Source organism: Salmo salar, chromosome ssa13 (genome assembly GCF_905237065.1).
Source record: "Salmo salar chromosome ssa13, Ssal_v3.1, whole genome shotgun sequence".
NCBI lineage: Eukaryota > Metazoa > Chordata > Actinopteri > Salmoniformes > Salmonidae > Salmo > Salmo salar.
Window position 1 is genome coordinate 32,236,323 of NC_059454.1, and position 27,404 is coordinate 32,263,726.

The 27,404-nt window shown below is 41.9% G+C and overlaps 1 protein-coding gene across 4 annotated transcripts in view; it reads right to left on the reverse strand.

Annotated features, from left to right (window-relative positions):
- LOC106566896 (vitamin D3 receptor A) overlaps nucleotides 1-27,404 on the reverse strand; it is a 109,426-nt gene that overhangs the window by 14,634 nt on the left and 67,388 nt on the right. For 3 of the 4 annotated variants that reach the window (XM_014135458.2, XM_014135460.2, XM_014135457.2), the window contains 2 exons: nucleotides 9,655-9,802; nucleotides 6,272-6,402 (listed from right to left, as the gene is read on the reverse strand). In XM_014135458.2, the coding sequence (XP_013990933.1) occupies nucleotides 6,272-6,402; nucleotides 9,655-9,800 (277 nt within the window). In that variant the 5' untranslated portion in view covers nucleotides 9,801-9,802. Of the gene's footprint in view, nucleotides 1-6,271; nucleotides 6,403-9,654; nucleotides 9,803-25,546; nucleotides 25,778-27,404 lie in introns of those variants that run through there. The other variant, XM_014135459.2, reaches the window with a different exon arrangement.

Consider the following 27,404-nt stretch of genomic DNA (forward strand, 5'->3'; position numbering starts at 1 on the left):
TTACAGTATAGAACCAAACATCAATGAAACACCCAGCAGGCAGCAACAGTCCATGAACAAATAACCTGAACTGACAACTAATGTGGAGCAGCAAAGTCCGGCAATGATAAAAATACACTAGATTTTACTTTGGCCACCATCACTTTTCCTTGAAGAGTCACATTTAACATCACCATTAAAACCCAAGAAACTAGGCACTTACATTCAAGCACTAGAAGGGCTCACTAATCATTCAGCGAGCGGAGCTGCCAACTAGCGCGCTCACCGCTCAGCGCGCTCACCGCGCTCACCGGGTGGTCTTTGTTGGGCGACAGCTTGTGTTCACACATTCATTGGCTGGGCATCTAAAACAGGCTGGTTTAATAGCCCAATGCACAAACACAAGATAAGCTCCCAAAGAAACTGCTCAAAAGATGGTGCTCATCTTCTAAATGTAGAGCACCCCACATAGGAACAATTAGGAAGAAACCACAAGAAATCCTAAAACTATACTGAACAAAAATATAAAGCAACATGTAAACTGCTGGTCCCATGTTTCATAAGCTGAAATGAAAGATCCCAGAAATATTCTAAAACCACAAAAGCTTATTTCTCTCAAATTGTGTGCACAAATTTGTTTACATGCCTGTTAGTGAGCATTTCTCCGTGGCCAAAATAATCCACTCACCTGAAAGGTTTGGCATATCAAGAAGCTGATTAAACAGAATGATCTTTACACAGGTGCACCTTGTGCTGGCTAGGGACAATAAAAGGCCACTAAAATGTTGTCACACAACACCACAGATGTCTCAAGTTGAGGGAGCTTGCAGTTGGAAGATAATTTCAAAACCACATGCCACAACCAACGTTGTTTTAGTGGCCTACATACTCACCAGACATGTCACCCACTAAGCCTGTTTGGGATGTTCTGGATCGATGTGTACGATAGCGTGTTATAGTTCCCGACAATATCAAGGAACTTCGCCATTGAATAGGAGTGGGACAACATTCCACAGACCACAATCAACAGCCTGATCAACTATACATGAAGGAGATGTGTCGCGCTATGAGGCAAACGTTGGTCACACCTGATACTGACTGATTTTCTGATCCACACCCCTACCTTGATTTCAAGGTATCTGTGACTAACAGATGCATATCTGTATTCCCAGTCATGTGAAATCCATAGATAAGGGCCTACTTTATTTAAATTGACTGATTTCCTTATAGAAACTGTAACTCCGTTAAATCTTTGAAATTGTTGCATGTTGCGTTTCTATTTTTGTTCAGTGTAGTTGGTTCACAGTTGGCTTTGATATTTTAACCTGCATGTCATGATGGCGTCCGGTGTGGATGAACAAAATCAATATGCACGTGGTAGGTGTAGTCATGTAACTGCTACAAGTTAGCCTTGTAGATAAACAGCAACTAAATGCCTTTTCTAAGTGAGTCACATGTGAATCAGCTTCACAGCAAGATATTCCTGTCATGCCTGATGCTTTCTAGAAACTTCTGCTCACTTCATTTGCACAAAATGGCTTTTGCGTTATTCATGCAAAAAGCTTTCCGGACTACCCTTGTCAGAAAAGGAATTACGCAACTGTAAAACAAATGTTGGCCGTTTCATGCTCACATGCTGACAGATCAAGTTAACAGCAGCTGTGCCAGTGGTAGAATGTATTTTATGTTTTTGTCTATCATTTGCCAATAGTCTTCCCACTGTGAACAGCAAATTGAACGAAAATAAGTTTATAAAACAGTCTTTGGGAGCTGACTGTAACCACAACCAGGCAGCTGGCTCGTGTTATGCAGTGCATTCAGAAAGTATTCAGACCTCTTCACTTTTTGCACAATGTATTACATTACAGCCTCAAAATGAATTAAAAACAAATTCCCCTCACCAATCTACACACAATACCCAATCATTTAAAAAATATATATAAAATACTTTGCAAATTTATCAAAATAAACAATATCATATTTACACACAGCACCAGTCAAAAGTTTGGATACACCTACTCATTCAAGGGTTTTTCTTTATTGTTACTATTTTTACACATTGTAGAATAATAGTGAAGACATCAAAACTATAAAATAATAATATATGGAATCAAAAAGTAACCAAAAGTGTATATTTGAGATTCTTCAAAAGTAGCCAGCATGCGCCTTGACGACCACTATGCACACTTGGAATTCTCTCAACCAGCTTCATGAGGAATGCTATTCCAACAGTCTTGAAGGAGTTCCCACATATGCTGAGCACTTATTGGCTGCTTTTCCTTCACTCTGTGGCCCAACTCATCTCAAACCAACTCAATTGGTTTCGGATGCAGCACTCCATCACTCTCATTCTTGGTCAAATAGCCCTTGCACAGCCTGGGTGTGTTTTGGGTCATTGTCCTGTTGAAAAACAAATGATGCACACACCAGATGGGATGGCGTATCGCTGCAGAATGCTGTGGTAGCCATGCTGGTTAAGTATGCCTTGAATTCTAAATAAATCACTGACTGTTTCCTGCAAAGCACCATCACACCTCCATGCTTCAAGGTGGGAACCACATATGCAGAGATCATCCGTTCACCTATTCTGCGTCTCACAAAGACACAGCGGCTGGAACCAAAAATCTGGAACCATCAGACCAAAGGACAGATTTTCACTGGTCTAATGTCCATTGCTCATGTTTCTTGGCCCAAGCAAGTCTCTTCTTCTTATTGGTGTCCTTTAGTAGTGGTATCTTTGCAGCAATTCGACCATGAAGGCCTGATTAACGCAGTCTCCTCTGAACAGTTTTGTTGAAATGTGCCTGTTACTAAAACTCGGAAGCATTTATTTGGGCTGCAGAGTCTGGTAACTCTAATGAACTTATCCTCTGCAGCAGAGGTAACTCTGGGTCTTCCTCTCCTGTGTCGTTCCTCATGAGAGCCAGTTTCATCATAGCGCTTGATGGTTTTTGCGACTGCACTTGAAGAAACGTTCTTGAAATGTTTTGGATTGACTAACCTTCATGTCTTAAAGTAATGATGGACTGTCGTTTCTCTTTGCTTATTTGAGCTGTTCTTGCCATAATATGGACTTTTACCAAGTAGGGTTATCTTCTGTATACCACCCCTACCTTTTAACACCACAACCGATTGGCTCAAATGCATTAAGGAACGAAAAGTAACAAATGAACTTTTAACAAGGCATTGATTGAAATGCATTCCAGGTGACTACCTCATGAAGCTGGTTGAGAGAATTCCCAAGAGTGTGCAAAGCTGTCATCAAGGCAAAGTGTGGCTATTTGTTTAACACTTTTTTGATGTTATTTCAGTTGATGTCTTCACTATTATTCTACAATGTAGAAAAACCCTTGAATGAGTAAAGTGACCCTTGAAGTGTCCAAACTTTTGACTGGTACTGTAAGTATTGTATACGTCAATGATGTCGCTATTGCTGCTGGTGATTTACTGATCCACCTCTATGCAGACAACACCATTCTGTATACTTCTGGCCCTTCTTTGGACACTGTGCAACTAACCTCCAGACGAGCTTCAATGCCATACAACTCTCCTTCCGTGGACTCCAACTGCTCTTAAATGCAAGTAAAACTAAATGCATGCTCTTCAACCGATCGCTGCCCGCCCGTCCAGCATCACTACTCTGGACGGGTCTGACTTAGAATATGTGGACAACTACAAATACCTAGGTGTCTGGTTAGACTAAACTCTCCTTCCAGAGACACATTGAGCATCTCCAATCCAAAATTAAATCTAGAATCGGATTCCTATTTCGCAACAAAGCATCCTTCACTCTTGCTGCCAAATATACCCTCGTAAAACTGACTATCCTGCCGATCCTTGACTTTGGCGATGTCATTTACAAAATAACCTCCCACACTCTACTCAGCAAATTGGATGCAGTCTATCACAGTTCCATCCGTTTTGTCACCAAGCCCCATACACTACCCACCCCTGCGACCTCTATGCTCTCGTTGGCTGGCCCTCGCTTCATATTCGTCGCCAAACCCACGGGCTCCAGGTCATCTACAAGTCTTTGCTTTGATTTAATCTAGAGCCATATTTAAAGATTATCCACAATGGAGACATGTTCAGAACTAGAGGTGGACCACCCTTACTCCATCATAGACTGTCTTACTGTTACTGGCTGGTTGACATCAAGCCAGAATGGGACACTTCGTAGCCCATCTAGCATGGCATAGTCAAAAGGACTGCCGACGCACCCAATCTAGCCAACAGTGGTGATTTCCCAGAATTTGCCAGTTATTGTCTGCTGCGCTGTCTAGATAGTATTTCACAGTGCCTTCTGTATTGCTGGCACAGCACTGAGGTGACAGACAGCCGGCTAAGGCCAGAAAAATCGAGCTGTTTACCACATAATGTGTCCACATTTAGTAATTAGTCTAGTGCCTGGATCGCCATGGCGGAGGATTGAGATGCTGGGAGGGAGGGAGAGCGATCCTCAATTGGATTTCAAAGATTAAGCATAAAAGATTAAGTCCACAGAAAATATTTTTAAAAGATCATAATTACGGGCCACTTGCCTTGCCTATCACTACTGAACGTAGTGTGGTATTGTAATACTTTATCATCAACATCACAATAACTATCCCTATCTATTAACTAGAAACAAAAAACTGAAGTGAGAAGTAGGCATTGATCTGAAGCCAAAAAGGAAAAGAAATTCACAAGCACCACCATACATACATACTTCACCCATGTTTTACCAAGGTTTACCAGCACACAGCTTTGACCTAATACAGTAGTTATGTTAGTCTATTGTACATCAAACAAACAATGTGTAGGCAGGTTGCTTAGGATTCAAACCTTCTCAAAACAGCCTAATTAATACTCAAAGGTGCTCCCACAATAATGTGATTTGTACTGCATACAAGGTAAAGTCTTGGATTCTTTAGGCACTGCCCACACTAAGACATTATCCCATTTCACTACCTTTTCAAGCTTTTCAATTATAGGAAAGCAAGCTTTGATTTTAAACTTCCAAGACAATCAGGCTTGATTGAGTGAGCCGTTTGGTCTTGTAGTAATTTAATTTCAATACTAGTCATTTAATTTCACCTCTTTGCAGAATGAGCACAGAGGGGCTATTTCTGGCTGCCCTCCTGTTAACCCTGTAGCATAAGGGAGTGTGGATAATTGTGTACTCCTCACTGATTTGGTAGGGGGCAGAGTGGGCAGGCCTGCTCTGTTGTCTTGGCACACACTATCAACTGCGGACAATGTGGCTGGATCCTCAGCAAGGCAGCGATGCCTTGAAAAAGCAACAAACTATATAGAGGCGAGGCCTTGGATTGACCAATTAAAGCGTTACGACAACACCCACTGGTTATGACCTTCAACTCTCATCTGTAGCATTCAACATGATTCATTCAAGAGAATATAGTGCTATATCAGCCACATACGGTAACTGTATCACTCTAAAAAAAAAGAGGACCAACAGGAAAACTTCAAAGAGCATTTAACATCAACATTCTACTTTACATAACCGCCTGCACTTGTGTCCACATCAACCTGAACCTAGCTCGACAATTGGTTGCAGAGTCGCCGCTCTCATCCAATCGCAAGTCTCACTCCATGCCACACCCGTCTGGAATATTTCAGGGTATGCCACATGTTATTGTTTTCACATGAGTGAGTACCCACATGACTGGGGCATGCTGTGCCAGGCAGCACTGTGGCCTGGAGCTTTAGCGCTGGTGCAGACAAAGAGGCCATTTTAGCTGTTTAGATCCCTTTTCCTTTTCCAGGGGCCTCATTTAGGCTTGACTGCTTGCGGGCTAGGCTACACAGAAGCAGTCGGAGCATTGTTGGACTGGTCTTTATTTCGCAATCCCCTCCTTCACCCCTCTCTGTCACCTTAAAATGCACAGCTTGTTTATTTCCATAACCCTGCTGACTTGTTGGTGTTGAAGCATGGTAAACTGGAGGGCATTTTATAAAGAAGGATTCTATGACCGTAGCCAGCAAATGTTGGGGAATATTTTTGAAACATCCCCATATTTTCTAAGTCGGTAAAGAACGTAAAATACAGTACAACCCTGTTCTATTTTTCTGGCTGAAAGCAACACAAACATCTAAAAAAGAAACAGCATGTCCAGGCAAAGATGATTATGTGTAACATACTGTACAGTAGAGTGTACTGTACATCTGTATTGCTCTTTTACTTTAGGTTTACATGATGTAGATAGTCTTCAGCCAGAATGAGCCAAGCACTTAAAAGGGCTGAAGTTACTGTATTTATGACCAGTTAGAAATCAGGTGTCTGAGCACTCACACTCCTTCATCATGCCCATGTCCACGCAGCGTTTGAGCCGGCAGGCCTGGCAGTGGCGCCGGTTGTCCTTGGTGATGGAGCAGCTTCCGTTGAAGGGGCAGGTGAAACTGGCCTTCCGCTTCATGCTGCGTCTGGTGGAGGCAGATAGACAGAGCTGGCTCACTAGCACATTAAAAAGAGGAAGATGCATTAAAACCGTGCTGCTAATATTGCTATTTTACAGGAAATGGAAGGCAGACGGGATTATTACTCAACTGGATTACATTCAGACACAGAAAAACACTGAATTCTAACGCCACACTACCACCCCCCCCCACCACCACAGTAAAAAGAAACATTTCATGAGCAGTCACATAGCGTGCCATTGTAACAGAAAAACAGAAATACAGCCTCCCAATTGCTGCAAGCACCGGAGGCGCACGCACAGTTTAGAAATAGTTTAACACAAAAATGATAAAACACACAGATCTGTAGAGGACTAGAGTCCCTCTTGTTCCCCCCACACACAAACAGGGGTTTCAACAGGTGTCTGTTGCCCTTTCTCCCAAATAGTTAACAAATTAAGCATGGCAGACATGAGAGGACCACTGACTAAGAGTTTTGTTTAATGAGAACCTGATGTCTGAGAAAGACACACAGCCTGGCATTTTCTCCTTTCCTGTCGGCACTTTCTGTAATCCACATACATTGGTTACATTTTCCCGAGCTGCAATAAGTAGTCTTGATGGTGTTATGATAATGAAACTATTTGGGGTGCTTTCTGCCCTGCAGTATAACTACTTCAATCACTATGAACCCTGTAGATACAACCCCAGAGTTTTTAGATGTTAAGATGTTTTCTTGATGTTTCCAAAAAAATGTGAATGAAAAAAATCGAAGGGAAACAGCTCAGCTTTTAATTCAGCAGCAATAGCTTTGTCTATGGCAAACAATTTTCCCTTTACTTATAAGATATACAGGTGTTGGAAGCACAGTGTATTTGGAAAGTATTCAGACCCCTTCACATTTTGTTATGTTACAGTCTTAGTTTAAAAACATATTTCAGAATAAGGCTGAAACGTAACAAGATGTGGAAAAAGTGAAGACGATTTGAAAACTTTCCGAATGTACCGTAAGTGTCGATATGACAGCAGTCAAAAATGGTCAACTGTCAGGTCGTGCTTGTGTGCATCTTCATGCAATGGCATCAGTTGGATTTCATTTAGAGGTTATTCCTTGTCCTAACAGTTGACACAATTTTCATAACTTTCACTTGATTGAAACACTGACTTTGTCAGTAGAGCATAATAGTCTCAGGTTCTCCATTGTCCATGGTGACATTTCTCCCCTTGCCAACATAAAGGTCCACAAGCCTCATCACCACATTCACCGACACTCGCTCACCTGCTGCCCATGGTGGATATTTTCCCAGATTTTAAAAGGTGTTCAGCATGTACAATTACGCACGCTATCTCAGGGTAATATTTGATTGGAATATGTTCTGGGATTTAGCCGACGGCATTAAGGAGTATACCTCATCAGTCACAGGCTTCACAGTGACTGAATGTACATATCCCAACCAGAAGCCATGGAGTACAGGCAGCACTGCGCTAAAGGCTAGAGCTACTGCTTTCAAGGAGCGAGACACTAATCCAGACGCTTATAAGAAATCCTGCTACGCCCTCAGACGAACCATCAAACTGGCTAAGTGTCAATACAGGATTAAGATTTAATACTACACTAGCTCTGACGCTCGTCGGATGAGGCAGGGCTTGCAAACTATCCCAGATTATAAAGGGAAACTCAGCCGTGAGCTGCCCAGTGAAGCGAGCCTACCAGACGAGCTAAATGCCTTCTATACTGCCTTTGTAGCAAGCAACACTGAACCATTCATGAGCGCACCAGCTGTTCCGGACAACTGTGTGATCATGCTCTCCGTAGACCATGTAAGACCCTTAAAACATGTTAACATTCAAAAGGCCAGATGGATTACCAGGACGCGTACTGGCAAAAGTCTACACTGACATTTTCAACTACATGTTTCAAGCAAATTACCATCATCCTTGTGGCCAAGAACGGCAAGGTAACCGGCCTAAATGACTACTGCCCCGTAGCATTTCCATTTGTAGCCAGGAAAAGCTTTGAAAGGCTGGTGATGGCTCACAACACCATCATCCCAGAAATATTGTCCCACTTCAATTTGCATACCGCACCAACAGATCACACAATCTCTATTGTACTCCACACTGCCCACTCCACAGTGACAACAGCACAGCGTTCAACACCATAGTGCACACAAAGCTCATCATTAGGCTAAGAACCCTAATTAGCGGTATGACTATTTTATGTTTTTGAATAATAAAAGTTCTAAATATGCTTTATGGGTAGTGCATGACCCTAGGATGGCAACACATGAATTCTAAGTGGCTTTCTCCCTTCCCTTATATTGTACTGCGCCACTCGGGAGCCATGGCCCTTCCTGTTCCTCATTCACAATTAGTGATTTGATACTTTACTTAATTTATTTAATCTGTTATATGCCCACCTAAAACTGGTTATAACTCCAGTTCTGCTTGTGATATTAAGATTCTAACACCGACAGTGTTATATAAACGTATTCAGGGAAAGTCAAGGATGGAGGGGGGCATGGCAGACATTTCTTAAAAATCATGAGCAGTGAAAATGACGACTGCTTTAGCGGTTCTAGTGTTAAACAAAAATACATGATCTTGTTCCTGCTCAAAAACACCAGCTTACACAATCTTTAAAAAGATAAAGGATTTCAGATAATAAGCTTCCATGTGGACAAGCAGCAATAGTGGAGTTGTTTTGGGTTGGATCTCAGGCTGTCAGAGTATCAATCACTTATTTTTTGTGCCCTTTTCAAAACTGGCTAATAGGCTACCTTTTTAATCCCTGGATAATGTGGTCTGTCTTCCTACATGTGGGAAGTATAGAGCCTTAAAGGGGCATGATTGCTACATTCACTTCAGCCATTTAAATTAATTGATTAATTTAAATACATGCATACACCCACTGACTCTTGAAGAACATAATGGCCTCAAAACATGGTTAAATCTATAATGTTGATATCATGAATGCTCAGAACTTGCATCGATAGCTCGGTCTGTGGAAATGTGAGTGGTTACATGTCTCCAGCCACATCCCTCAGCTAATGATCAAAACGGTGTGAATTGTTTGAACTTTATAAGCCTTGGAGCCCAACAAGCTTCTTCACTAAATCATGTTCATTAGGCCAAAACAATGGACAATTTGCATTTCTTATTAGACAAGTCCAGGTAGTCCCTCCCAGTGTTCATCTGTTTGGTGCCTAACAAACACAACCCTGGACCATCCTTCCTGTTCCACCATTTCTGGTATGCCCCGTCCTGGTCAGTACCCACCTGAAGAAGCCCTTGCAGCCCTCGCAGGTCATGGCGTTGAAGTGGAAGCCGGTGGCCTTGTCGCCGCAGACGCCGCAGATGCGCGGCATGTTGCGGTTGAACTCATCCGGCCCGACCACTGAGGTGCTCACAGCCATGGGCTCCATCACTGCAACGAGAGAGGGGAGAGAGTAGTTGGTAATCAGTGGTCTGGCGCAGGTCTTTGTCCTTCCCATGTGAATCAGACAGGTTGCATTTGTTGCATCTAATTTTATAGGGACAGGTGTTGGGGAAATTAGCATAAGATAAAAAGAACACCCCCATGATTCTGCCTGTTATTGGCTATGTAATGAGTCAACACGAACACACCATCTGGCCCTGTCAATGAAAAAAACAACAGTGAAGTAATGCACACCAGAGGTAACACGCCTAAAGCTTTTTCAATCTCACTCTGCCTCTCATTTCCAAAGACCCTCTGGCATTGTCTGGACAGACCAGAGAAGAATAAATTATATCCTAGTAGCAGCGATTGAAATCAAGTACTGAAGGGCAGTTCTCCTGTCAGACAAGTCAGGCGTATTTTTAGGTTGCCCAAAGATTATGATCACTTGCCCGAAAATGAAAATGTTCTGTTTACTGCCTTTCACCTACACATACAGTGCATTCAGAAAGTTTTCAGACACCTCGACATTCCACACATTTTGTTATGTTACAGCCTTATTTTAAAATGGATTGAATCCTTCCCCCCCCGCCCCCTTCACCAATCCGCACACAATACCCCATAATGACGAAGCAGAAACAGATTAACATTTTGCAAACATATATATTCCAAAAAAACGGAAATATCACATTTACATAAGTATTCAGACCCTTAACACTCAGTACTTTGTTGAAGCATCTTTGGAAGCGATTACAGCTGCGAGTCTTCTTGGGTATGACTTGGCACACCTGTATTTGGGGAGTTTCTCCCATTGTTCTCTGCAGATCCTCTCAAGCTCTGCCAGATTGGATGGGGAGCATTGCGGCACAGCTATTTTCAGGACTCTCCAGAGATGTTTGATCGGGCTCTGGCTGAGCCACTCAAGGAAATTGAGACTTGTCCTGAAGCCACTCCCACGTTCTCTCAACCAGCTTCATGAGGTAGTCACCTGGAATGCATTTAAATTAACAGGTGTGCCTTGTTAAAAGTTAATTTGTGGAATTTCTTTCCTTCTTAATCAGTTGTGTTGTGACAAGGTAGGGGTGGTATACAGAAGATAGCCCTATTTGAAAAAAGACCAAGTCCATATTATGGCAAGAACAGCTCAAATAAGCAAAGAGAAACGACAGTCCATTACTTTAAGACATGAAGGTTAGTCAATCCAAAACATTTCAAGAACTTTGAACGTTTCTTCAACTGCAGTCGCAAAAACCATCAAGCACTATGATGATACTGGCTCTCATGAGGACCGCCACAGGAAAGGAAGACCCAGAGTTACCTCTGCTGCAGAGGATAAGTTCATAAGAGTTACCAGCCTCAGAAATAGCAGTCCAAATAAATGCATGGCCTTCATGGTCGAATTGCTTCAAAGAAACCACTACTAAAGCACCCCAACAATAAGAGATTTGCTTGGGCCAAGAAACACAAGCAATGGACATTAGACCGGTGGAAATCTGTCCGCCATGTCTTTGTGAGATGCAGAGTCGGTGAACGGATGATCTCTGCATGTGTGGTTCCCACCGTGAAGCATGGAGGTGGTGGTGTGATGATGTGGGGCTCTTTTCCTGGTGACACTGTCTGATTTATTTAGAATTCAAGGCACACTTAACCAGCATGGCTACCACAGCATTCTGCAGTGATATGCCATCCCATCTGGTTTGCACACAGTGGGACTATCATTTGTTTTTCAACAGGACAAATGACCCAACACACCTCCAGGCTGTGTAAGGGCTATTTGACCAAGAAGGAGACTGATGGAATGCTGCATCAGATGACCTGGACTCCACAATCCCCCGACCTCAAACCAATTGAGATGGTTTGGGATGAGTTGGACCGCAGAGTGAAGGAAAAGCAGCCAACAGGAGTTCAGCATATGTGGGAACTCTTTCAAGACTGTTGTGAAAGCATTCCCGGGGAAGCCGGTTGATAGAATGCCAAGAATGTGCAAAGCTGTTATCAAGGTAAATGGTGGCTACTTTGAAGAATCTGAAATGTATTTTGATTTGTTTAACACATTGTTAACTACATGATTCCATGTGTTATTTTCTAGTTTATGTATTCACTATTTTTCTACAATGTAGAAAATAGTTAAAGAATAACCCTTGAGTAGGTCAATCAATCAAATGTATTTATAAAGCCCTTTTTACATCAGCCGATGTCACAAAGTGCTATACAGAAACCCAGCCTAAAACCCCAAACAGCAAGCAATGCAGATGTAGAAGAACGGTGGCTAGGAGAAACTCCCTAGAAAGGCCAGAACCTAGGAAGAAACCTAGAGAGGAACCAGGCAATGAGGGGTGGCCAGTCCTCTTCTGGCTGTGCCGGGTTGAGATTATAACAGAACATGGCCAAGATGTTCAAACGTTCATAGATGACCAGCAGGGTCAAATAATAATAATAATCACGGTGGTTGTAGAGGGTGCAACAGGTCAGCACCTCAGGAGTAAATGTCACTTGGCTTTTCATAGCCGAGCATTCAGAGTTCGAGACAGCAGGTGCGGTAGAGAGAGGGAGTTGAAAACAGCAGGTCCAGGACAAGGTAGCACGTCCGGTGAACAGGTCAGGGTTCCATAGCTGCAGGCAGAACAGTTGAAACTAGAGCAGCAGCACGACCAGGTGGACTGGGGACAGCAAGGAGTAATCAGGCCAGATAGTCCTGAGGCATGGTCCCAGGGCTCAGGTCTTCCGAGGGGAGGAGAGAATTAGAGGGAGCATACTTAAATTCACACAGGACACTGGATAAAAACTCCAGATATAACAGACTGATCCTAGCCCCCCGACACAAACTATTGCAGCATAAATACTGGAGGTTGAGACAAGAGGGGTCGGCAGACACTGTCCAAACTTTTGGCTGGTACTCTGTGTGTGTATGTGTATATATGTGTGTGTGTGTGTGTGTGTGTGTGTGTGTGTGTATATATTATTTTTTTTTTTTGGGGGGGATTCAATAATACCAACGGGGGTTGTTGATTGACAGCTAAATCAAAATCAGAACTACCACAGGCCATAACATTCATCATTGTACTAGAGAAACCAACAAGGTTTAGCCAAGATTTGAATAATTCAACAGCTGTTATCCATTTCTGCTGACAAAGGCACTGGTTGGTTGGAGCATTGTGTGTTCGTCCATGGTTCACGACAGGGCAAGAGCAGAAAAACGGAAAACAAGTTGTTTTTCCATTAATATAGTGATGATTGCACGCTTAGCAAGAAGCTGAAAACAATGTATACAGACAAGGGAGCCTCCATTTCTGGAAGCAAACATCAGGTTGTTGCTTGACTGGCAAAGAGTTGCATAAAGACCAATGCCTAATAAAAGGCCAGGCTGCCCCAACGCTAGGCTAGTCCCACATTGGCACAATGATGTGAGACTGGCAATCACTGAAACATGGGCTCCTGATCACCATCACACCCCAAACAGAGACCTAAATGGAAACTAGGACAAACATTCCTAATTGTGCAGTAGTGTGAGTGCACTTTCAACATCTGTTGTATTTTTGTTTGTTTGCCTTGTAGCTTGGTCTAATTGTAATTTTGAGAAGGATAGAACCAGTAGTCCCATAAAACAATTCCCTCTTTGAGCTCTCCACAACATGGGGATAATCGCTTTCTTTCTAAACATGATCCACCCACCCACAATGCTGTGCATTGAACACAAATCTCAGTCCGGTCAATACCATTTAGGCATTGAGCAGCTGCTAACAAGACCCAGTAAATAGACAGCTGTATCAACACGTGAAGCAACAATGCATGCTGTGCAAGTTTCACTGGATGGAAGCGCCTATGCAAACAAATGGAACAAGTACACTAAAGCTACAGAAGTTTCATATGATCTACCCAGGTCAGGAGATTGTGCGAAACAAGGATCCGCCACCCTTGCATCCATGTCTTCGTCTGGTCAGACGCCCTACACTAAAGTGCTGTGACCGTCTTGTCTTTGGGAGTTCTTGCCATTACAAATCTGATGTTCCACCACAGACATATGACAGTAAGAGACTGCCTGCCTGGAGCCTCACTCAGAGAAGCAAAAGGCTGGTTGCATGTTACGTTGCTGTGCAATAGACCTTGATACTCAGTGCCGCAGGCATAACTAATAATCAGAATTATTCATTTTGCCACCAGTCACTACACTGAAAGTGCAGGTTGTTCCCATTGTCTGTCCCTCCAGACCTGAGAAACATCAACCAACCACCAGTAGCCTCCACAGAACAGCACAGCTACAGGACATCAAACGAAAGGGAAGAAAGTGCTGACGTTATCTAACCGGACACTCACACAGAGCAAACGACCCAGAAACCATTAAGATGGGGGAGCTGTAGGAGAGGGGGCCATGTGAGCCACGTTAAGTTACTGACGATGTGCCTGTGAGCCATCGCTAAGTCGGAACATTTCCCTCCATTTCTTTCCACACAAAAAGGACTGATTGTTTGGTACAAACATTTGCTTGCTACATTAAAATCACTAACCCTTCTAATATTATGCTTTGTATGATGTAAAGAACAAACGCCAGAGTCTGGTAATCATTTATTTAGAAAATGTTTAGCCTTTGTATTTAATTTACTGGAGCAATTACAGTTAAGTGCCTTGCTCAAGGGTACATACACTTTTTTGATAATCTAGTCAGTTCGGAGATACAAACCAGCAACCTTTTGGTTACTGGCCCAACGCTCTGCCACCCTGGATGAGAGCGAACAATTCCACAGGTTACGTGCCTTTCTGTAATTGGTTTATCCCAGTTAAGGGGTGTTTCATTGTTTATCTAAAATGTTAGGCTAATGTTTATGCTAATTACGTCTTTGTTTGCATTAAATGGCCAATGCAGCCATTTTTAGATCAAATAATTTATTGGTAACAATTAAGTATCTTACCGTAATAGCGGTCCTTTAAAATGGACAAAAATACATTTTAACAAAAAAACTCTCAAGTAAGAATTTTGCTATGACTGTCTGGGAGTGGTCTGAGTGGGGAGGGGAAAACTTTAAACAATCTGTTATTGGCAGAGAGGTTTGGATGTCTGTTATTGGTCTATAAACCAATTTACCACCGGGTGATGTCACCAGTCAAGCCGAAACTCCTGCCCATGCAAACAGGCTTATTAGAAGGTCCTGTGTAGATTGAAATGCTTTAAAGGTGCAGTCAATTGTTCAATCACGTCACCATTCAAGTGTGTCATCATTGTCAATGAGAATGTGCATGGTTTCTGCCAGGTTGGGGCAGGTCCTTACAGGGTCCTCGGTCTCCCCATTCAGGTAACAGGCTGTTACTACTATAGCTCTGCCATTGAGGCGTTTTGCCTTATTCCTTGTGTCAAGGTCATCTTGCTGTAGGCCAAGTAAGTTTGTTTTTCCGAGCTAAATATTTTTGTCAACAATTCTTTACATGTCTAAATGTGTTAAATACTCAACTCTGGAGCCAGTCTTCACCTGCACTGTCAAATAAATTCCACTTATTTTGCACCCAAAACCTATGACTCAGTCTCAACGGTTGCTGCTCCATACCAACTAAATAGTCCTGCTGGGTCCTCCATCTTAACAGTCACTAACAAAATCCAACAGCGGGTCCAAAGCCTTTCCCAGGACTTCTGAAGACACACGCATTGTTAGGATTGGCTAATGCAAATAACGCGCACCCCATGGATGCATTGCTCCGATTGGTCTGGGAAACCGCACACTAGTTACTCTCTCCAAAAAAGATCAGCTCAATGCACCATTTTGTGCCTCCTTGTTTTGCATGTTATCAAAGCAACAGTCATAGGGGCGAAAGTGAGCTGAAGGGCCCCAACAAAAGAAAGCAGGTGGGCAGCATCCTATTCTTACTGAGGTAAGAGCAGGCGAGGGTAAGACGGGGTGAGCTGCACACACGTGACACGTCAGGTAAAAAAAACACATGGTGGCATACGGTAGGGTGCATGATTTGGACAAAATATCTAATTGCGATTTTTTTGGGGGGGGCCCCAGATATTGTGATTGTGAATTGCGAGTTTCAAACACTTAGTAATTCCATCAGACATGGTTAAAACAAGTGTCAGGATAGAGAACATCACTTCTAAAATGAATAAATACTGTGCTAACTGAACACAGAACCAAATCTTTTGTAACATTGTTACCGGCTGTATATTATTACTACACCTACATATTAACAAACACTTTTTCTCCCCAATGTCATGGTATCCAACTGGTGCTTAGTCTTGTCCCATCACTGCAACTCCCTTACGGACTCGGGAGAGGCAAAGGTCGATTTTCAAACACCTAGTAATACCATCAGACACGGTTAAAACACAACCCAGCCAAGCTGCACTGCTTCTTGACACAATGCCCGCTTAACACGGAAGCCAGCCGCACCAATGTGTTGGAGGAAACACCTGGCTACCGTGTCAGAGTGCATTGCGCCCGGCCCCCTACAGTCGCTGGTGCGCGATGGGACATGTAGCCTACTGATTGCAAGATGCTGCCTGTGTCCAAAACATTGTAGTCTGGTCCAGTCATTCAAAGCAACATGTTTCAACTTCTCCCTTAATTTCGTTATACAGCGTTGGGATGGAGACATGCACGGGAAAAAGGAAGCAGGGTTGCTGAGGGTGCTGCAGCACTGGGCCGTTACTTGTCCTGTATTAGCGGACCGATATATCAGTCTGTAGCGTGGGCAAAATATTTTTTTGCAGACCCTTTTCCCTTGAACCTGAAAATGTATCGGCAATCAATCAAGCGCAACACTTGCATTTGGTTGACATCGGCCTGTAGCCGAAATACTGCCATTCCAATGAAGATGCGCCCTTCATTGGAACCAAATCGACTTCTCGTTAGCACTAGCAGCACTCATGTTTCCAACACGACCAATGCCCTCTCTCTCTCACCAACATGCCGGGACACTTGTGATTGGTCAGCATATGCGTGCCATGCAGAGTGACGGAGCCTGCTTGTGATTGGTCAGCATCCTCTGTGCATGTAGAGAGTGATTGAACAGAGTCTAGCAGCGCATCTCATTGGAGGAGTTACCATAGTATAGATTTTGATGTATTAAAAGACGCACTACGCAGAAATACCTCTGCCATTTCCTGGTTGCTAAAATTGTAATAGTTAGCTTAATTTTACTTTGAGACAAAACAAGCAGGTATAGTGTATAGAATCATTGTACCATCTAAACCGCTGTGAAATACCGAGCCCATAAACCAAAATATTGTAGTTTACACTGATTGAAGCTGGTGTACAAAACCCAAAGTAAAAGATGCAAAAACTAAAGAACGGGAAGCATAGAAATAACGCACTAAGAACAGATTCTTATACGCTTCTTATACTTGCTTTCAATGAGAATGACAGATCTATAACACATTTCTATGTACATTTGTTCAGGTTGCCCAAAAAGTTACATATTGCAGCTTTAACGGAGTGTCAAAGAAAATCATAGCCTCGTGATATGGATATTGCACATGTCAATACTGCAATTTCGATCTGAAATAGATTAATCGTGCAGAACCTAGCACACAGGCCATGTCATCAATCCTGGGCACTTTTGGAGCAGAGACATGGTTGTTTAGCCATGGGCACAGTGGGCAGGGTTCAACACATGCCCAGCTGTACAAACAGATATACTAATGAAAGTCTGCATTATCCCTGGGGGATAGATCCAAACTACTGGAGCCACTCTGAACTTTAGACCTTGTTTTGAAGCCATTGGCTGGAAATTAATAAGACGTCCGTGTTGGCAGGCTGACAAAAGTGAGACTAGTTGAGTAACTGGATCATCAGCATTTGTGGGTTCGATTATAGACTCAAAATAGCCAGAAACAAATAACTTTCTACTGAAACTCGTCAGTCTATTCTTGTTCTGAGAAATGAAGGCTATTCCATGCGAGAAATTGCCAAGAAACTGAAGATCTCGTACAATGCTGTGTACTACTCCCTTCACAGAACAGCGCAAACTGGCGCTAACCAGAATAGAGAGAGTGGGAGGCCCCGGTGCACAACTGCGCAAGAGGACAATTACATTAGAGTGTCTAGTTTGAGAAACAGACACCTCAAGTCCTCAACTGGCAGCTTCATTAAATAGTACCTGCAAAAACACCAGTCTCAACGTCAACAGTGAAGATGCGACTTCTTTGTTTCTGGCCATTTTGAGCCTGTAATCGAACCCACAAATGCTGATGCTCCAGATACTCAACTAGTCTAAAGGCCAGTTTTATTGCTTCTTTAATTGGCACAACAGTTTCCAGCTGTGTTAACCTAACAGCAAAATGGTTTTCTAATGATCAATTAGCCTTTTAAAATGATCAATTTCGATTAGCTAACGCAACGTGCCATTGGAACACAGGAGTGATGGTTGCTGATAATGGGCCTCTGTACGCCTATGTAGATATTCCATAATTTTCTTCTAAATCAGCCATTTCCAGCTACAACAATAACAATGTCTACACTGTATTTCAGATCTATTTGATCTTATTTTAAAATGGACAAAAAAAAATGTGTTTTTCTTTCAAAAACAAAGACATTTCTAAGTGACCCCAAACTTTTGAACGGTAGTGTATGTATGTATGTATGTATGTATGTATGTATGTATGTATGTATGTATGTATGTATGCATGTATGTATGCATGCATGTATTCCCACGGGGGGCCAGCACAGAAAAAAAATGTATGAAATGTATGCGTTCACTACTGTAAGTCGCTCTGGATAAGAGCATCTGCTAAATGACTAAAATGTAAATGTAATGTATGTAGCTTTCAAAAATGTGCATTCAGCCCATCCTCTATTTGCCTTCCCTCAACTGAGAAAGGGCCATAGTTCAAAGTTCAGAGGAGAACAGCAGTCAGAGGATCCACACACAAATGCAAATCAGATTAGCACACAGTAAAGACAGAGTCCCTCTCTGTGGAAATTGACTGAACTCTGATATCCCAGATAAGCACAGAACACCGTTAACAAAAACAGACTGGCACCTAACCTTTAGGATTAAAACTAGCGTGAGACATGTCCAATGGTATAGCCCGTTGGGCTGACAGGTTATCATAGCATGTGATGAGTTGGAGGGAGATGAACTCCCCTTTAGAGCAGCAAGCCATTTTGTTACTCCTAGTAAGACTGATGTGTCAGCCATCTTACTCAGGCAGGATTGACTGACAACATTTTTGGTTCACTTAGTCCCATTCTGATAATCACCCCTAAGGGTTGGCATATCAGTCCAGTCCTTTCAAGGCACTAAAATCTGTTGTCTTGCCCATTCACCCTCTGAATAGCACACAGTCCACGTCACAAGGTTTAAAAATCCTTCTTTAACCTGTCTCTCCCCCTTCATCCACACTGATTGAAGTGGATTTAACAAGTGACATCAATAAGGGATAATAGCATTCACCTGGATTCACCTGGTCAGTCTATCATGGAAAGAGCAGGTGCTCCTAATGTTTTGTACACTGAAGTGAATATGCATGCACATATATAAACCACACATATTCAGTCCAACTGCAAAGTTAACAAATTAAATTATTTTTCTAGGACAATCCTTTTAAAATCACCCGGGTCGCCAACCTATAGCTCGGGCTGTTTTTTTAAATGAGGACCTGGGATAGAAAGATTGGGGGAGCATAGATCTTTAAGAGCACAACAAAAATATATTTTAAAAACTTTGCTTCCTGAGAGAAGTGTTTTCATAAGCCAGTAATTATATTGGCTCTACTGATTGATTTTGTCTACCATTAGTTTAACCCAGTGTATAATTATCAGCAGCGAGCGGGCGGAGTCAACGGATCCAGGTGACAAACACCTAACCCACTGCATGTCGGAACAATATGAAATCCTTTACAGCATCTGCAGTGGAACGTGGCCAAGCTGCAGCAGTGTTTGTCAGACCATGAGACATCCCAAAAATCGGTCTTCTCACGAAAACATCTGTACGGTTTGGTCTACAAACTAATATGACCACACGGTGGTGTTCTACGTTTTGCTTTACAACCCCCGCAAGTGTCACAGGACTCGTCTGAAGTTGGTAATGCTGTGCCAACTTCGGTCTGTAGTGACTGAACCATTTGAGCGTCAAACTAATATGACCTCCCCATGGAAAGGGGAGACTCACGAACAGTGTTCTCCGTTGTTCTCTACGACCCCCACAAGTGTCACCTCAAGGTAACCCATTGGGTTAGGGTTTTTGTGCCCCCCCCCAAAAAAGGAGTTAAATGTGTCAACAAAAAAATAACAAATCCTGAGCCTCATATCTCCTAGATATAGGACAGACACTTCAAAAACATATTCCTTCTATTTATTTTTTTACTGTCTTTTTAGCAATTTATGAACGTGTAATTCAATGCGTTTCTATGGGCTATAGTACTAAAGGCCAATTTAAATGTTTTTAAAATAATAAATAAAATAAAAAACATAAAGGGGTCCTAAAATTCAAAATCAAATACCTAAATGATCCATGGTGTGACTATCTTAAAACAATTCCATACTGTATGTTATCTTAGTACCCCCAAAAAAGGCTGAGGTTTTTAAATAAAGATACTGTAGTGTGGAACCTAGGACAACTTGACCATTTCAACTGTATACATCCTTTATCTTCTCATAGCCCCATAATAAATGTGTTTATATTATCTATTTAAATTATATTCGTTCCAAATCACATCTGCCAGGAGGGTAGCCATAGCATAACAACATTCGGACTAATAATATACATCAATCTTAAGTTATCCTAGACCAGGACAAATTTAAAACAAACTTGTTTTTGCTGTTATAACGCCTGTGCAATCCTGTAAAAGTCTGGCAAACCTCACGTGTTTCCACCTGTTCTTCAACCCAAATATTTGTTTATATAGCATAGAAAAGAGCTCATAAGGCTTGGAGATATTTGGGATGAAGGACAGGCAGGATGGTGTATCGCTGCAGAATGCTGTGGTAGCCATGCTGGTTAAGAATGCCTTGCATTCTAAATAAATCAGACAGTGTTACCAGCAAAGCACCCCGACACCATCACACATCCTCCTCCCTGCTTCACGGTGGGAACCACACATGAGATCATCCGTTCACCTACTCTGCGTCTCACAAAGACATGGCAGTTGGAACCAAAAATCTCACATTTGGACTCATCAAACCAAAAGGACAGATTTCCACTGGTCTAATGTCCATTGCTTGTGTTCTTAGCCCAAGCAAGTCTCTTCGTCTTATTGGTGTCCTTATGTAGTGGTTTCTTTGCAGCAATTCAACACTGAAGTCCGATTCACGCAATCTACTCTGAAGAGTTGATGTTGAGATGTGTCAGTTACTTGAACTCTGAAGCATTTATTTGGTCTGTAATCGGAGGTGCAGTAACCTCTGGCGGTCCTCATGAGAGCCAGTTTCATCATAGTGCTTGACGTTTTTTGCGACTGCACTTGAAGAAACTTTCAAAGTTCTTGAAATTGTCTGTATTGACTGACCTTCATGTCTTTTAGTAATGATGGACTGTTGTTTCTCCTTGCTTATTTGAGCTGTTCTTGCCATAATATGGACTTGGTCTTTTACCAAATAGGGCTATCTTCTGTATACCACCCCTACCTTGTCACAACACAGCTGATTGGCTCAAACGCATTAAGGAAAGTAATTCAACAAATGTACTTTTAATAAGGCACACCTGTTAATTGAAATGCATTCCTTATGAAGCTGGTTGAGAGAATGCCAAAAGTGTGCAAAGATGTCAAGAAAAAGCGTGGCTACTTTGAAGAATCTCAAATATATTTTGATTTGTTGAACACTTTTTTGGTTACATGATTCCATGTGTTTTTTCATAGTTTCATAATTTCATAGTATTGCTGTCTTCACTATTGTTCTATAATGTAGAAAATAGTAAAAAATAAAAGGAAAACCTTGAATGAGTAGGTGTGTCCAAACTTTTGACTGGTACTGTACACAATCAATCTTTTATTGCTGGGGGTCTTTTTTTCAAAAAAAAAGTACGTAAAAAAATGTGAGGTAGATTGTGTAGATCGTTAGGAAAAAAATCCAAATTAAAAAAAATCCAAATGAAGAACCACAAAATCCCAATTAATCCTAATTTCAAACTGCAAAATGTGAAGACTGTGCAAGGGGTGTGTAGACTTTCACTAGGCACTGTATGTTAAACAAAACACCTGACAGGGATTTGCCAAAATACAAAAGTAGGCCTATGTCGTAGTAAAGTGTTCCTCCCTCCTGTGGGGAACAACAATGCCACCTAGACTGGAAAGTCATGTGGGGTCTCTTCATGTCAGATTTCAACCCAAGTGAGAAAACTCATCTGCTGAGTGGAGATCCAGCAAAGATCAATAGAATTCTGTCAATTATGGAATTACAGTATAGAACCAAACTAGAGGTCGACCGATTAATCGGAACGGCCGATTAATTAGGGCCGATTTCACGTTTTCATAACAATCGGTAATCAGTATTTTTGGCCACAGATTTATTTAACTAGGCAAGTCAGATTAAGAACAAATTCTTATTTTCAATGACGGCCTAGGAACGGGGGTTAACTGCCTTGTTCAGGGGGGATTCGTTTTTGCAACCTTCTGGTTACTACCTGCCTTACATTGCACTCCATGAGGAGCCTGCATGGCAGGCTGACTACCTGTTACGCGAGGGCAGCAAGAAGCCAAGTTAAGTTGCTAGCTAGCATTAAACTTATCTTATAAAAAAACCAATCAATCTTAACATAATCACTAGTTAACTACACATGGTTGATGATATTACTAGTTTATCTAACGTGTCCTGCGTTGCATAAAATCTATGCGGTGCCTGTTAATTTCTCATCGAATCACAGCCTACGACAAACGGGTGATGATTTAACAAGCGCATTTGCAAAAAAAGCACTGTCGTTGCACCAATGTACCTAACCATAAACATCAATGCCTTTCTTTAAAATCAATACACAAGTATATATTTTTAAACCTGTATATTTAGTTAATATTGCCTGCTAACATGTGTCACTGCTCTTGCGTTCACTGCCTGGCTCGTTGCGAACTAATTTGCCAGAATTTTACATAATTATGACATACCATTGAAGGTTGTGCAATGTAACAGGGATATTTAGACTTAGGGATGCCACCCGTTAGATAAAATACGGACCGGTTCCGTATTTCACTGAATGAAAAAACGTTTTGTTTTCGAGATGATAGTTTCCAGATTCGACCATATTAATGACCTAAGGCTCGTATTTCTGTGTGTTTATTATATTATAATTAAGTCTATGATTTGATAGAGCAGTCTGACTGAGCGGTGGTAGGCACCAGCAGGCTCGTAAGCGTTTATTCAAACAGCTCTTCGCAATGCATTGCGGTTTATGACTTCAAGCCTGTCAACTCCCAAGATTAGGCTGGTGTAACCTATGTGAAATGGCTAGCTTGTTAGTGGGTGCGCGCTAATAGCGTTTCAAACGTCACTCGCTCTGAGACTTGGAGTAGTTGTTCCCCTTGCTCTACATGGGTAACGCTGCTTCGAGGGTGGCTGTTGTCGATGTGTTCCTGGTTTGAGCCCAGGTAGGAGCGAGGAGAGGGACAGAAGCTATACTGTTACACTGGCAATACTAAAGTGCCTATAAGAACATCCAATAGTCAAAGGTATATGAAATACAAATCGTATAGAGAAATAGTCCTATAATAACTACAACCTAAAACATCTTACCTGGGAATATTGAAGACTCATGTTAAAAGGAACCACCAGCTTTCATATGTTCCCATGTTCTGAGCAAGGCACTTAAACGTTAGCTTTCTTACATGGCACATATTGCACTTTTACTTTCTTCTCCAACACTTTGTTTTTGCATTATTTAAACCACATTGAACATGTTTCATTATTTATTTGAGGCTAAATTGATTTTATTGATGTATTATATTAAGTTAAAATAACTGTTCATTCAGTATTGTTGTAATTGTAATTATTACAAATAAATACACAATTTTAAAAAAGGCCGATTAATCGGCGTCGGCTTTTTTTGGTCCTCCAATAGTCGGTATCGGCGTTGAAAAATCATAAAATTAAAAAAAAAAATTTCAAACAAAAAAATACAAAAAAATAATAATAATACAAATAAAAAAATCGGTCAACCTCTAAACCAAACATCAATGAAACACCCAGCAGGCAGCCACAGTCCATGAACAAATAACCTGAACTGACAGCTAATGTGGAGCAGCAATGTCCGGCAATGATAAAAATACACTAGATTTTACTTTAGCCACCATCACTTTTCCTTGAAGAGTCACATTTAACATCACCATTAAAACCCAAGAAGCTAGGCACTTATATTCAAGCACTAGAAGGGCTCACTAAGCATTCAGCGAGTGGAGCTGCCAACTAGCGCGCTCACCGGGTGGTCTTTGTTGGGCGACAGCTTGTGTTCACACATTCATTGGCTGGGCATCTAAAACAGGCTGGTTTAATAGCCCAATGCACAAACACAAGATAAGCTCCCAAAGAAACTGCTCAAGAGACAAAGCGTAAAAATAAATCTGCCAAAATAAAAAAAGGTAGAGCACCTCACATAGGCACTATTAGGCAGAAACCACAAGAAAACCTAAAACTATACTGAACAAAAATATAAATGCAACATGTGAAGTGTTGGTCCCATGTTTCATGAGCTGAAATAAAAGATCCCAGAGATTATCCATACACACAAACAGCTTATTTCTCTCAAATTCTGTGCACAAACGTGCATACATCCTTGTCAATGAGCATTTCTCATTTGCCAAGATAATCCATCCAACAGGTGTGGCATATTAAGAAGCGTGTCATTACACAAGTGCACCTTGCGCAATAAAAGCACACTCTAAAATGTGCAGTTGTGTCACAACACAATGCCCAAGATGTCTCAAGTTGAGGTAGAGTGCATTTGGCATGCTGACTGCAGGAATGTCCACCAGAGCTGTTGCCAGATAATTGAATGTTAATTTCTACCATAAGCCGCCTTCAAAGTAGTTTGAGAATTTGGCAGTACGTCCAACCGGCCTCACAACCGCAGACCACGCGTATGGCGTTGTGTGGGCGAGTGGTTTGCTTAAGTCAACGTTGTGAACAGAGTGCCCCATTGTGGCGGTGGGGTTATGGTATGGGCAGGCATAACAAACCCAATTGCATTTTGTCGATGGCAATTTGAATGCACAGCGATACCATGATGAGATCCTGAGGCCCATTGTCGTGCCAGTCATCCGCCGCCATCACCTCATGTTTCAGTATGATAATGCACGGCCACATGTCATAAGGATATGTACACAATTACTGGAAGCTGAAAATGTCCCTGTTCGTCCATGGCCTGCATTCTCAGACATGTCCCCCATTGAGCATGTTTGGGGTGCTCTGGATTGACCTGTTCAACAGGGTGTTCCAGTTTCCGCCAATATCCAGCAGCTTCGCACAGCCAATGAAGAGTGAAACAACATTCACAGGCCACAATCAACAGCCTGATCAACTATGCAAAGTAGATGTGTCGCACTGCATGAGGCAAATGGTGGTCACACCAGATACTAACTGTTTATCTGATCCACGGCCCTACCTTTTTTTGTTAAGGTATCTGTGACAAACCGATGCATATGTGTATTCCCAGTCAAATTAAATTCATTAGATTAGGGCCTAATGAATTCATTTGAATTGACATTTCCTTATATGAACTGTAACTCAGTAAAATCTTAGAAATTGTTGCATGTTTATATTTTTGTACCGTATACTATAAACATAGTATTGATAAGCCAGTCAGACTTCGTCAAACGGGGTAAGATAAAGCATCACTGACCTGAGCAACTCAGAGAGGGGTCTGTGGATCCATTTCCTCTGAATTAGAAAATACAGACAGGCTCCAGACAAAATACCCCAAGGTCAGAGAGAAAATCCCTGTCTTCTCCTCTCTCCCTTGTCCTCGTTCTCCTTTTAGTGGCTTTCTTATTCACCCTCTCCCGCTCTCATTCTTTCCCCTCAGCTGCAGTAATGTCTCGGTCTATACCTGTTCAATAGTGAAGTCAGAGAGGTGAGTGGTGATAGCTAATGTTTAACATACTCATGTGGTCAGCAGGGCAAACTCCAGAACTGGCATGGAGAAGAGAGGCCCACTTTTACCCCCACATAGGAGACTAGGACGACAAATGTGCTAATAACATAGGGAGACTGTACAAATGTATGCTCATAAAACTCTGCCATGTAATTCCATTAATCTAAATAAATGGCCATTGGCAAAGGAAGGCTATGTAGTGAAACCGCAACAGTTAAGCGACAAGCCTTTAAATCAAGAGTAGGTACTTGACTTCAATCAAAAGGAAGGTTTATATTTTATTACAGTACTGAACTAGAAAAACAAAACAGATGATGGAAAGTGTAGGGGATTGCACATCATCTCAAGACGAGACATGGCAGAGGATATGCACTTCAAAAGATACAATCAGGTGATGAGTCTCTATAAACATACTTGTGAAACTCCCCAACGTCACATTCTCTGTACAGCAAAGACCTCAACTCTGTCTAATGGGGTGGACCCAACAAGAACATTCCGAGGTTTACTTGGTTTAAAAGGGTAACAGATTTAGATCTGAGCTTTGCACTCTGCCAAAATTTCCCGTTAAGCGAAAAAAGGCACCAAGCCAAACAAACATATTAGCCTTCTGAAATAAAATATGCTTAATATGGCAGTAATAGCCCTACAGGCAACTTGATGAGATGTATGATTAAGAACACATTCATCTTCACTTCAGCCACTCAACAAAAAAACCTTTTAAAAAAGGTCGACTCAGTGATGTAGAAAGTAAACAGCATAGTGGGTCAATTTCCGCAACAACTAAGAGTGTTGAAGAGTGAGGCTCAATTTCTCCACTGTTTTGGTCCTGTGGCTACTACACTGAAGAGCGTGAAGCAAACCCATGTGCAGATACTGTGTGTGACTGTGTGAGTGCAGACTTGCATCTTGCTCATCTCAACTATAGCCCGACCGATTTATCAGTAGACTAACAAACACAAAATAGGCTAATATTAGCCTTTTATGGATGTATTTGTGTCTGCGTTTAATCCACCAAAAATAACCTACATAAGATGTAGAAAACGCTGTCTTAAATTATATTTCTTTTAAATTCGATAATTTTTCCTGAAGAGCACGCTCTTTACATGACTATAAACCCATCTTGCCTTGGTTGGACACTATCATCAAACACAACTACACCAGTCAGATAGTGATGGGAAGTTTGGCTCTTTTTCCTGACTGATCTGAGACTCCTTCAGTCATAACAAATCTTTTGACTAATTTCGTTAATTTGAGTTACTAATGCCCAGAGCATGGAGGACCCCTTAATGGCGAACAATGAACTGAAAACTCGAAAGAGTCATGATTCTACAAGCCTCTCGTTCACCACAAGCAGAGGAATAGGCGAAGCAAGTGCTTTCATTCTCGCCAAAATCTGCCCAAAATAAGCTCAATACGTTTCTATGGGATTATTTTGGACAAACTTGTCGCCTGCCTTCCCGCCAACGACTCCCATTGTTAGGGCGGAGACATGACCATATCATTATATACATATCTCTGCCATAAAGGGCTTATTGGAGCTGTCATGTGACTGACACTTGTAAAAGTGTACTTTCAAACAATGCACATTTGTTGATTGCTAGGTCTA